This window comes from Actinia tenebrosa, unplaced genomic scaffold, assembly GCF_029948245.1.
Source record: "Actinia tenebrosa isolate PJP-AT-01 unplaced genomic scaffold, QUT_ActTen_1.0 PGA_scaffold2__45_contigs__length_23673736, whole genome shotgun sequence".
NCBI lineage: Eukaryota > Metazoa > Cnidaria > Anthozoa > Actiniaria > Actiniidae > Actinia > Actinia tenebrosa.
Window position 1 is genome coordinate 10,384,018 of NW_028292579.1, and position 13,064 is coordinate 10,397,081.

Below are 13,064 nucleotides of genomic sequence, written 5' to 3' on the forward strand. Positions count from 1 at the left end.
ATTTAACCATTAGCACTCTTACGGTGCTTAGCCTTTAGAAGGGGAATTTATTTTCTGAAATATATGAATCCACACGTAAGAGAAGATTGGTTTTTTCATTACCTGGAGGAAGATTGGCATCAGGATGATGAATGGCGCGATGTTTGCACGTGGGTTAAAGTTGGAGGGTTGGGGTTAATTATGTGTGCCATTAACATTAGCGCGGTTAATAGCGCTAATGTTAGGTTTAGGATCATTGATGAGAATAACCAGCCGTTACTACCTTACAGGAAAAAGGTTAATCGTAGGCATCCGGCTCATTTTACGTACGAAGGCTCCACGTTAAGTGTAGAAAACATGGCGTCAGTAGCGTTTCACATGATAGTTAATTGTCAATACGCAAAGCTTCAATTTTGCCCAGACGACGAGTTGAGTTCGGGGGGGTACCCTGGTATTGCTATGGTTAATCGAACTAATAACACAAATGCTACTTGGAGTCATAAGCCTATTAGCACCATGAGCGTGCTGCCGCTAGTTCCGAATTACCAAGGCGGTGCGAATACTATCTTTACTTATCCCCGGTCGAGGATGCCTCGGGCGCCCGACGACGATAAGCCACCAGTAATACACAAGGATAAGATTAACCCCGCATCTTCTTCAGGAGTACCACTCCAGTAGCGACGACCAAGATCCCAATGTTGTTGCCCACGAACTTTAACAGTTCGCCGCCGGCCCTAAGTGCCAAGGAAACAACCGAACCCAGCAGCCCAGGCAAGCCGGCTGCCATCTTTTTTCCCAAGTTTGTTAAGCCCTTACCCAAACCCTTAACGCCTGCGCCTGTTGCCTTAAGCGCATTCATGATAGCCGCGACTGCGCCTGCAATACCAACCGCGAATGCCAGTGGCACCCCATACTTCACCAGAGCTCTTTTTACCTTTTCCTTGGTGGTAAGCCCCCGCTCCCTTTCCGCGGTAGCGAGCTTCGTCTTTGCCTCTTCGAGTCTTTCTAGGGTGGTTTCCAATTCCCTTTCTGCAGCTGCCCGCTCTTCTTCGGGGCGCGTTTGGTCAGCTATTATTTCCCGCTGCACGTTGGCGTGATGTTCTAAGTCTTCGACAGCGCCACTCAATTGCCGAATTTGCTCGTCTTTGCGAGCAATTTCGTTTGACAACTGCATTCTGCGTCGTTCGACTTCCATTAGGGCGTTAGCGGAATTCATGAGTTCCTCGTCCTTTTCGTCTAAGCCCGCTATGGCGTCCTGAAGAGCCTGAAACGTTCCACTTCGGTCTGCTTTAGCCTCGCCGAGTTCTTTCATGGCGCCCTCGTATCTTTTTTCTAATGCAGCCTTTTCCTCCTTTGCAACTTGCAATTCCTCCTTTACGGCTTGTAGTTCCTCGGCTTCCTCGCGACCAGACGTAATGTTTTTGATTTTATCTACGAGCCTTTTTATTTCCGCGTCCTTTTCCCTCTTAAGGGAGGCTATGGACGCGATCTTTTCTTGTTCCAGGTTTTCAATTTCCCAGTTTTGCTTTTCTACTTCCGCAGATAGGCTTTCGATTTCTTCCTTTGCGGCCTGAAGTTGCATGACCTTTTGGTCTTCTGTCTTTCCACCTGCTTCAGGCGGCAGCTTTGAAAGGGCGGCGAAGAATCTTTGTTTGCGGGCGCTTACTTGGTCTTCGGTCATTTGCTCTTGTACTGCTAAATTTGGCTTTCCGATGGCTCGATCCAACGTCTTGGGAATATCGGGGTAAGCAGAGAATCTCCCCCTTTCATCCCTAATCACGTAAATCTTAGAGCCGCTCCTTGGAAGTCTACCCAGGATTACTTCTTTACCCCATTCGTTGCTACCGTCGAATACCATTATCGCATTGCTAGGCTCCCAATCGGGAAATAAGTCCATCAGCCTATCAAAGTCGTCCGGTTGTTCCTTTTCCATGGATTCATCCATTTGCTCCTGGATTTTGCTAAGCCATTGGGCGCCGGGGGCTTCAGGAACCGGTTCTAAGTCCTTCATTTGCATGTAAGACGGAAGTGATTTGCCTGGGTTCTTACGCTTGAACATGTCAGCAAGGGAGTTTAAAGCGCCGCGAGCCCTACTTTCACCAAATTTACGCTTTAATTTATCAAAAAAGCCCGGTTTATCCGCTTCAGGAAGCAAAGACTCATATTCGTCGTCGTTAATGTCAACTCGACCTTCTTCGGTGAGGGGATCCAATTCGGGATCTATTCCTTCTACTTCCATTATATATGATAAGCTCGAAGTTAAATCCCAACGTATTAACTAAGCAGGTTGGCGGACTGAAAGCAGAACGCACCTTTCACCGGGTCACCTTTACTCCCAGCAGCGCAAAGCCAGGAGAAACCTTGTACGTAGGCGTGCCCCGCCTAACGGATAACCTAGTCCTAGTTCCTGGCACCTTGGCGTTAAGGTTTGACCTAGCAATACAGCCAGATACCGCAGACGCGCGTTATGTGGTCAATAACGTGGGCAGGAACCTCGTCTCTAAGATGAGAATCAAGTTCGCCGGGGAATCCCTCTTGGACTTAAATAGGTACGATTTATACACCACATACGAGGACTTATGGTTGACGGCCTTCGACCGCGCGCAAAGGATAGAACAAGGAATAGCAAGCGCAGCCATACGCAAGGTAAGGAGCGCAGCCTCTGGCGCCTCAGGAGAAGACGAAATAAAGGCAGCCTACGGTACTAAATATGTTATCCCGTTGGACTTCGAAGTTATCACGAACCACGGCGCGTATTACCCAAGGCAGCTAAGTGAACTGCAGTTCGAAGTAACCCTAGCAGATACTACGAACATCCTGCAAGGAAAAGATGTAAGTTCAGCAGCCGTGGACCCTTATTTCATCAAGAACTTGGAGTTGCAGTACGAGACGGTATATAGCGAAGAGCTGGCCCTTAGCGCCGGTATGGAATATAGCGCCGGAAAGGCATTCCTTTACGACCACGTAGTGATGTACAAGACGTTCAGCTTCGCAAACAACGTCGAAGAGGTTATTAACCAAAGCATTAACCTTCCTAGGCGCAGCCTTACAGGGTTAATGTTGCTGTTTGCAAAGACATACACCGCAGGATTACGTGACTCTGAGGCATTCTTTAATCCTAACATTACCAACGTAGGTGTTAGTATTAACGGAGTGCCTAACAAGGTTTACTCACAAGGGATAAAGCCAGCGGATATGTACCGGGAAGTCGCACGCAGGTTTGGCGACCAAATTGCCCCAAAGGAGTTCTTCACGGACAAATACGCGTTATGGATTGACATGCGCACTAACAACGATGAATCTATGCACGGCCAGGGTTTACGTCTAGTGAATACGCAGGATGGGATAACATTGGAAATTAAACGCACCAAACATGCCAGCGATTCGACTAAGATAAACTGCTACGTCTTTGTGGTGTCCGACGCGCAGCTAAGCGTAGAAATGAATCAGCTAAAGAGCGTTGCTTATTAAGATATTTGACTGATATACCATGTTACGCGTCTTCGAAAACGACAACACCAAACTGCAATGCATAGTGCAAGGCGACAAACCATATTTCAAAGCGAAGGAGGTGGCGTCTGCGTTAGGATACGAAAACACCAAAAAAGCTATTAGCGACCACGTCTCTGAAAAACATAAGAAAAGGCTGAGCGAGTTAAGGGTAACGAATCGCATCCCTTCTACTATTCACCCACATTCCGTGTTCATATCCGAACCTGGGTTCTATCAATTAATATGTAGTTCAAAGATGCCAAAGGCAGAGGCATTTCAGGATTGGGTATTCGAAGAGGTCCTCCCCGCATTACGTAAGGACGGTCGATACGCAATAGAAAAGCGGTTTGACGGTCCAAACAAGTTGGTCTTCAAGATAGAAAACGAATTCGACCTGCATAAAAAAGTGGTGGACTACATCCGCAAGTTTTACCCCCAAATGCTCGTGGCCCCCGGTTTGGGCGAGCTGCAGGACTCGGATGGTAAGCGCATAAAGTGCTGGCAGAAGGGCTACCAACGTGGTCAGCCCGACCTTCTTATTTTGAATGTGCACGTGCAATACCGTGGTTTCTGCGTAGAGCTGAAGACCCCAAAGGCGACGGCAGGTTGTCGCCGGATCAGCGACTGCTCTTACAGCAGTACGAAGATAACGGTTATAAAGTGTTGATCAGTAACGACTACGATGTCATCTGCAGAGCCATCACGGAGTATGCACGAGGAATGCGTCTACCATGTAGGTGGTGCTGCAAGCGCTTTAAGAACGCGCAGACTCTGGGAACGCATTTAAAGATATTCCATAGGTATAGTGGTGAGGCAAATACATTGGCGAGATCTAATAGAAGGTATTGCGTATGAAATAAAAAATTACGTCGTCTTCGAGGATATCAACCGCTTGCGGCTGGTCCTCAAGCACGACGACGTGGAGTATTCCCTGTGGGCGCCTGATCGCGTCAGGTACGTCATACAGGGCGAGGAATTCACCCATCTGCGCTCGCATGGTAAGCAGAACGGGCGGTGGGAGTTTGACATTGAAAGGAGGGTTGCCGCGTCTCCACTGTGTGGTTAGACGTGTCTAAAGTAGGTGTAGTCATGCCTTCGCTCTTTGGCGGCGAGGATGACTCCCTTTTTTTAACGATGCAGTCGTTGGGTATCTCGCACGTGATACAGTCCATATATTGAAAGGGTGATTAGGAATCCTCCAAAGCGGCTAGCATATATCTTGGATCCCCGGAACCGTTTTAAAGGGGCCTTTATTCTTCTTTATTATTATTCTGCAAACCTCCTTTAAAAGGGGTCATTATTCTTATTTATTATTATTTAACCTTAATAATAATAAATAAAAATAAGATCAGGATTTGAAACTCTTTGCGCAAACCCTGATCTGACTTCCTTACTAGCCCTTACGGGCGATCTTATCTTTTAAGTTATTACCGCTCCAATCTTGGAACGTTTTTACGTGCTCCTTAAAACTGCGGGGATCAAACCGTGGATACAGGCACTGCCAAATATGATCGTTACCTTTCCTTGGACAACCGCAATACTTGCAGTCCGCCTCCCAATATTCCCTGTCTTCCCAGCGCACGCCTTCAACGCAGTCAAACATTGCAAAGCGCTGATCGATCTCCTTTTTACGTTGAGTTAACCGCCGCTTAGTCTCGCGCGGACAACACCTAGCTGCGACGTCGCCATGTTTTAAACAAGCTACGCCTTCTAAGTCGTAATTACCGCGGCAACGGAAACGATGCCACTCTTCATCTTTGTCCTCCTCGTAACGCTCGCATGCATTCTTTAGACAGACACGGTTATCAACGTGATACTTCAACATCTGCGCGCTGCTAAACAGATGATTACACTCCTTGCAACGCCTTTCGCGCACCTTTTGACACACCTTCTTTTCGACGTGGTATCTTAACATTTGCTTTGAGCTGAACTCCTTGTTGCACCGCATGCACTCCATATATAATAAGGATTTAATAAGCCTTATAAGGGATACCGAATGAAGTCCTTAACGGACTCCTTAGCCCAGCCCGCCATCGTTATCAGCGCACCAAACCGTTCTGCGCGCTTCAAACCGCACATTTCATCGTACAATTCCTGCACGCGTTCATTCAGCCGGTCTATCTCCTCCCTTTGCATTTCGACCGTCCTCTCCAGGTCTGACTTTTCTTTGACGACGTTAACCATTGCTTTGACAGCTTCCACGGGCTCCATATATACCAGCAAATAAATTTGCTTCTAGTTCATGCCTCCACAATACTTTTTGAAATGCTCCGTCGTCGTGCGGTAATGCACTTCCTTTATCAGTTCCCGCAGCTCAGATACCCCCTCCTCCATCTCACGAAGTAAGGAATCAGCGCGGTTGGCTAACATGTGCACGCTGCTGTTCATGTGACCCCTGTAATTTTGTAGTGCTATCAGATCTGCTTCCATATACATAATGCGATATACCAACAGCCTGTCCAGTTCCCTTCTTTTGAAGGGATATAATGGATCCGAACCATATTCCTTGTAACGCTCTGATAGTAGGACCCACCGGCTGCGGAAAGACCCAGTTTGTGGTAGAGCAGGTATTAGGACCCTTTAGATACCGATTTGACTATATCGTGTTGCTTTGCCCCACCTACGTGAACAACCGCACCTGGACGGGTGTAGGAGTGAAAGATGATGACTTCTTTGTGGATATCTTAGACCCTAATGAGTTATCCAGCCACCTTAAGGTTTGGCATAAGCAATTCCCTAAGGATACTCAGACTTTACTTATACTGGATGACATTGCCTGCGGGGACGACGTAAAAAGACGCACCTCCGAATTAGTGAAGCTCGCCTTTAGCGGCAGCCATGACAATATTAGCGTTTGGTTGCTCTCGCAGCAGCTTACCAGTGTCTCTAAGCCCTTCAGGGAAAACATAGGATCGCTTGTCGTCTTCTACACGCCCAGTAAGTCAGACCTGGAAACCATCTTAAGCGACTACGGCGGTGAGATATCCAAGGAACAGTTACACGAATACATGCGGCACCTAAAAACGCACCAACATTCCAAGATGATCTTCTCTTTGAGGTTTCCCTACACTGTTGGAATCTATGATTCCTAATGTATATGGATATTGAGCAGCTCTTAGATGAAGTCCCCACACAGCTAAATGAAAGTAACCTCAAGGAACAACTTAACATCCTGGTGTCTTCTGGGAAGTGCAAAGAAATGATAGGCAAGGAACTTACCCATGAGCAGGTTAATAAGTTGTCGGAAGAGGAGGTTAAGAAGTTCCATAAGAGGTACGAGGCCGCCCTTGCAAGTAAGACCACGGACGCCGTAGCAGACTCCGCTATCCGACTTGCGACTAAATTACTTGGACTTGCGCTGCCCATAGACGACGTGAAGCAACTGCGGAAGGACATTAGCGAGGACTATGTCATCGCCCAAGAACTTAAATGAACTTAAGTGCGGTAAGTTAATGGCAGTCGCCTCTGCGGCACTTCACGTAGCTCAGCATGTCGACTTGAAGGAACTTACGACGTCTTGGAAGGACTTCAAGAAGGATAGAGAAGTCGAAAAGGTCTTCCAGGCAGCACTTGCTGAGGTACCTGATCAGGTCGCCTCAAGTACTTAGTCAAGTCGTCCTCAGGAATTACCCAGGTCGCCTCAAGTACTTAGTCAAGTCGTCCTTAAGTACTTAGTCAAGTCGTCCTTAAGTACCTACCCAGGTTACCTTAAGTTACCTGTCAAGTCCTTCAAGTCCCAAGTATAAATGAGTGAAGCTGAATCAAAGGTGGAGGAACCCGAGCAAAAGATTACCAAGGCTAAATCTCCAGGCAGAGTCGCTGCCGGAAAGAAGCTCGCGGAGATGAATAGAAAGAACAAAGCAAAGAAAGAGGAAAAGGTGGAAGAGAAAGAAGAGGAATCCTCCATCAATCCGGGATACGTCATTGGCGCGTTAGGAGTCATCATAGCAGCAGGTAGCCTTTACTTACAATGGAAGGCAGCAAAGCCAAAGGTAGAATTAGAACCCGTGCATGTGACGCAGGAGCCTAGAAGCAAAATACCCGTGATGGAATAGCAAGGTCATTCCCATGCGGAACAACCTTCTCGCTCTGTAATATAATGTCAACCGCGTTATTGAAAACTGTTGAAGAAGCAGCTATCATTACTTCCATCGTTGCGGGTATTGGTTGGGTAGGTAAGAAAGTCCTTAAGGAGGACTTTACTGAAGACCCAAGCAAAAGCTTCGCTAATTTCGCTAAGATGACCGCTTCCGTCGGCGGGGCTATCATGGTAAAGGATTACCTACGGAAGGAAAAGTACCTGCCGACGACGTAAGCTTTGCTTGCGTCTAGTATAAATGGCTAGCGTGGTCGCAGGTGGAGTTATTGCAGCTTTAGCATTCACTGGAGCTAATTATGGCGGTCAGTATTTGGATAGATTAGTTAGAGGTGATCGCAGCGGAGATTTAGCCGCCGAAAGGAAGAGACACGACTTAGCGCTGGAGAAATATCAGCGAGACGTGGCGGCTTGGAATGAAAAAAGACAAGCTTACAGGGATTGGTTGGATAAGAACTACCAAGACAAGATGCAGGCAGACAAGAACTTCGAAAATACAGACTACGCCTTTAAGCTCTATGCGCAAGCACACCCCGCGGCATCGACGGGGTTGAGAAAGCCTCAGTTTAAGAATTACTATCAGCCTTCTAAGAAACCAAAAGATAGTGAGCTGGTCTTCGTAGGAATCGCAGGGCTGGCAGGAGGCGTAGCTTTGGCGTACTTAGTCTAAGTCAGCAAGCGTAGCTTGCTTCTAGAAGGGGACTTGTCCCCTGTAATATATGATCGTCTTTTTGGAAAGCGACAAGAATGACTTTACCACTTATTTGAATCCCCCCATCAAAGCCCATAAGGTTAGGCTGGTTAGTTGCTCTTTGTACAATTCTTGGTATAATTTAGTCAATGCCTTGGTCACCGTACTTAAGGCGCCTTGCAAATATCAAGGTGAAATGCTGCCCGATGGACATTACACGCCAATCACCCTTGCTAAGGAGCTCACCAAGCGCGGTTATACTCTCACCACGGGATAGCCGCACGAAATGACCCTCAAACATAATATGCCAAACTATTCAGTAACTTTTGGAAAGTTTGACCCATTGGGATCTTTATTATGTGCCTCGGGCAAAACAATTACCGACACAGCCATACCTGTGAAATGGAAAGTCGCATCCTCTTACGAAGTCTATTGCGACTTGGTCAATAGTTACAGCAATGGGGAAAAGTCTTCTCTTATGTCCAAGTTTCTACCCAAAGGTAATCCATTTGACCCAGTAGAATACACTCCCATTTCTTTGAGCTATGACTTGTCTCATTTGGTAGAAAGCATGAAGATCACCATTAAAGTGGACGGAGAGACGGTGGATTTCAACGGGCGAAAGATCAATCTTGTTTTGGAATTCATATAATGGGCCGCGTGGAGGACAAACTTAAAAAGATTTACTATGGGCCCGAAGGCTATTGGAGAGGAGCGTCAGCTATCAAGAAACTCGCGACCGCGGCCAGGGTATCAGAAGAAACGGCTAAGAATTGGCTAAGAAAACAAACCCTCTGGTAGGTTTATCTTCCCGTGCCCAAGTACATTCCCAGGCCCAGCTTTACCGTAAATACCCCTAATGAAGTTCATCAGGCGGATTTGCTTTTCTTGCTGCACGATAAGGTGAGAAAAAAGACCTATAGGTACGCTTTGACCGTAGTTGATATCGCAAGCAGATACAAGGACGCCGAACCCATAACCAGCAAGGATTCTGGGGAAGTCGCAGAAGCCCTAGGTAGGATTTATAAGCGCGTTTTGAAATGGCCCAAGCTGCTGCAAGTGGATGCGGGGACAGAGTTCATGGGCGTGGTTACTAAGACCCTGAAAGACCACAACACTAAGATTAGGAGAGCCGAAGCTGAGTACCACAGGGGTCAGAGCATCGTCGAAAGATTCAATAAGACCCTAGCCGAGCGCCTCTTTGGGTACCAGTATTGGAAAGAGCTGGAAGATCCCTCCAAACGCAACAGGGAATGGACTCAGAGGCTCCCCCAGGTGGTCGCGGCCTTGAACAACGAGGCGGCCAGGCTACGGGAATGAAACCCAAGGATGCCATAAAAAAGAAACACGTGGAACACAAGTCCTACGTCAGAAGTTCGAGGGCGGTCGGACTGAAGGAAAAAAAGCTCCCGCGCAACATAGTGGTCAGATACCTCTATCTGCCGGGGGAACTCGAAGGTGGCAGTAAGAGAGCCACGGATCCTAACTGGTCCCTGGAAACGTATAAGATTTCGAAGTCCGTCACCAAGGAAGGGCAACCCGTTTTGTATTACCTAAATGGCCCAAGTCGCGGATTCGTCAAGGAAGAGTTGCTCATAGTCCCCAAAGACTCAGAGTAGCGCTGCTCCGCGCGCCCGATTACACTCTAGGCATGTCAGTCTTACGTTGCCTCTGCAATGCCCGCGTTTGTTATTTATACGATCCACGGAGAACTGCTGATCGTCATTTGGGTCAAACCTCCATAGTAGAGGTATGTTACATTTGGCACACCTTGCCCCTTTCTTATAGACGTCGTCCACGCATAGGTCGAACGTCATATCTTTTTCTTCGTCGTGCCGCTTGTAGCGAAGGAGTTTCTTGGCGATATTCTCTTTGGCTACGTCCTCTGGCGTCTTATCGTAGCGCAATTGCGGACCCCAGGCTCTTTTTAACTGTTTGGCATATTCTACGCGGCTTACGGCGGTGTAGATAAGGTTGCTCCAACACAGCCGCTGGTCTATGATCCATAAGGTTTCTTTTATGGTAAGCCCTTGCGCGCTGTGGACTGTCATGCAATAACCCAAGCGCCAGTCTGGATGGGAGGTAATTCTTTCCACCTTTTCTATGGGTACCCAGGCTTTGTCATGCGTTACTGCGTTCTGCAGTTGGATGTCGGTACCAGGTACCCAGACGTCTCTTTTTTGCATGCGGGTGTCGTGGGGTTTGTAGCAAACATGTACGGGATGTGTAGGGAAGCGCTCTCGGTGTATATTTAGCAAATCCTTTTGTATGCGAGACTGTGCTGCGCGTTTGCTGCTCAGCACCAGATCCTTTGGATGCCATGTGTAAAGGAAGTCCTCGTATTTCTTCGCTCGTACGCGTTTGCGCAGTGTCTTGCATTGCTCGGCGTCACTAAGGCCCCTTAATTCCGCTTTCAGGTTTCTTATTTGATCCTTGCTGCGGTAGTCTGTGTTAATTTCCTCCGCATGGTCTACGAACCCCTTTAGCCATTCGTGGGGCATTTCTCCGGATATTGGAGGAGGCTGGCAGGGATCTCCGGCGAATACTACTTGGCATTTCCCACGGAGAACGTCTACGAACTCCTGCAGGATTTCCAAAGGCACGGTGCAAATCTCATCCCAAAGTATTACTGGTGGTACGTCGTGGATAGCTTGCGGTACCCACTTTTGACCATTCCAACGGAAGAAGCTGTGGTAGGTTTGTGCGTCGTGGCCCATTTCGCAGAGTTCTCTTTCCAAACGGTGCGTTGGCGTTAGCACCTTTATCTTAGGAAAGAGTTCTAACACACGCGTCGTCTTACCGCTGCCTCCCGTACCGTAGAAGTAAGAGAAGCGTTGGTAGGAAATGGGGTCGGCAACTGAAGGTAGAGGCTCTTTGGTAGGCGTTACGGAACCACGGGTGTGCTCGCCGTGATATTCTACACGTGCCCTCCAAGACCTTATCTCCTCATCTTTGACGCGCCATTGGCCACTTTCTGCGAGTTCATCGGCAGTGTAGAATTCCTTCATCTTCTCTAAGACGTGCGGTTTCACGTACAAGGAATCCGTGGCTACACGCGGAATGTCTTCTTTGTCAAACCGCAGGAGCATCGCTAATAGGTTAATGTGCGCATATGCGAGCATGCTGGCACGCAGATGGTAATACTGCGGCCGATGGTCCTGGTAGTAACACAAAGCATTCCACTTACGTTCTTTTTGCTCGGCTTCTATGAAATAATCCCATTTCTCCACGGACACCATCGTTCCTTGGTCGTGGGCACGCTTGATGAGGAAACTTAACTCACCTTCGTCTGTTATTAGGCGCCTTTGCATGTGTTTCTCTTCCTCCTTAGCGCCCTGGGTGAACTTTCCTATGACGATTCGGGCGGTGGGGTTGTGTTCTGGTAACCATTTAGTGAAGGCGCTATGGCAGAGTATGGCTTCATGCGCTGTGTAGGTGAGTAGTTTACGTTCTTCGAGGAACTTTAACAACGGTACGGGTATCCATTCTTTCTCCTGTAAATGCTTGCCATACCATGCGTAAATTATTGGATGCAGGCCCTTTGCTAACTTCCAACTGGTCAGTCTGACAAATCCCGTTGCTGGCGCATCGTAGGTGCCATCCAAGGCTACGCGGAAGAACTGCGAGTCCGGGTGTCCGTAACGGTCGTAATATTCCTTACAGTCTCCCAGGCCCTTAAAGCTTGCGGGGTAACAATGTTTCATATCCAGCGACACGTACTCGTCTTCGTCGTACTCCATGTTCCACAGGCCGCCATGACCGTGCTCCACGCAAGCTTTAGCTATGTCTTTGAACTCCTCCGGCGTGGATTTCCACCCATTTCTCTTTTTGGCCGCTAAGAAGTCCAAGCTGCGACTGCTAAGTACTTCGTCAGAGAAATCCTCTCCAAGGGTTTCGCACGCGCTTTGAATGCGCTGGTGTTCAATCTTGGGCCGGTAAAGGGTACCATCTTGCGTCATAAACGGACTTCCCTCCGCGTCCATCAGCCAAACGGAATTCTCGTGCATTAGTTCTAACAACGGCGAGGCCTCGTAGACTTTCGTTTCTTTCTTCTTTGGGAATCTGAGTTCTCGCCACGCGTGCCCGTTGTGCTGGTAGATGACAATAGGCGCTCCACGACCACCATATTTATGCGTCCCGGAGTAAATAAACCCGTCCGTGATGTCCTTCACGTGGATGCGCCTTTCTAAGGCAACTTCCAGCTTTTTGATGTTGTCTATCGTTGCTCCAGCCCTACGCGTGGCATGCTCCCATTTCCTGATGGCTTCTCTTCTCTTCAACGTAAGCTTACCACCACGAGAGGAATCCTCAAAGAACTCTCTCACCAACTTCCCGACACAATTATCAGGATGTCGCATTGGCTTCAACTTCTTAACGTCCGGCTCCTCAATTTCATACGCGCCGTAAATGACTACGGTAACCGGGTAAGCGACCTCGTAGAACAACATGTCTATTCCCTCAAGTGCTCCCGGACGGGTGTGCTTGTTTAAAACGAACAGGTTCTGCTTACCAGACGCCCGTATTGGATTACGGCCCTTTTCTATCACCCATTCGCCGTCCAAGTACTTTATAAACGTCAACTCCAGGCGGTAATTACCTTCGGGCATTACGTTGATTATCTTTTCGGCCCTTTCGTAATTCATAGTTTCATCTGTATCTCCCTCCATAAATGTCGTGAAGGCAAAGTCGGCGTCCAAGTTGTCCAACACCCGGGTTCTGAGCTTGCGCACAGTTTTGTTCTGAATGCTTTTGATGACGTCCATCTATATCTAAGGAATATTTTAACCCTCATTTACGACCTTGCCC

General features: G+C 48.1%; 1 protein-coding gene across 1 annotated transcript in view; it reads left to right on the forward strand.

Moving 5' to 3' along the window:
* The first annotated feature begins 11,662 nt into the window (after positions 1-11,662).
* Positions 11,663-13,064, forward strand: part of LOC116299449 (uncharacterized) — a 34,659-nt gene continuing 33,257 nt past the window's right edge. Inside the window, exon 1 of the mRNA XM_089034048.1 lies at positions 11,663-11,693. Coding sequence (XP_088890174.1) covers positions 11,663-11,693 — 31 coding nt within the window. The remainder of the gene's footprint in view (positions 11,694-13,064) is intronic.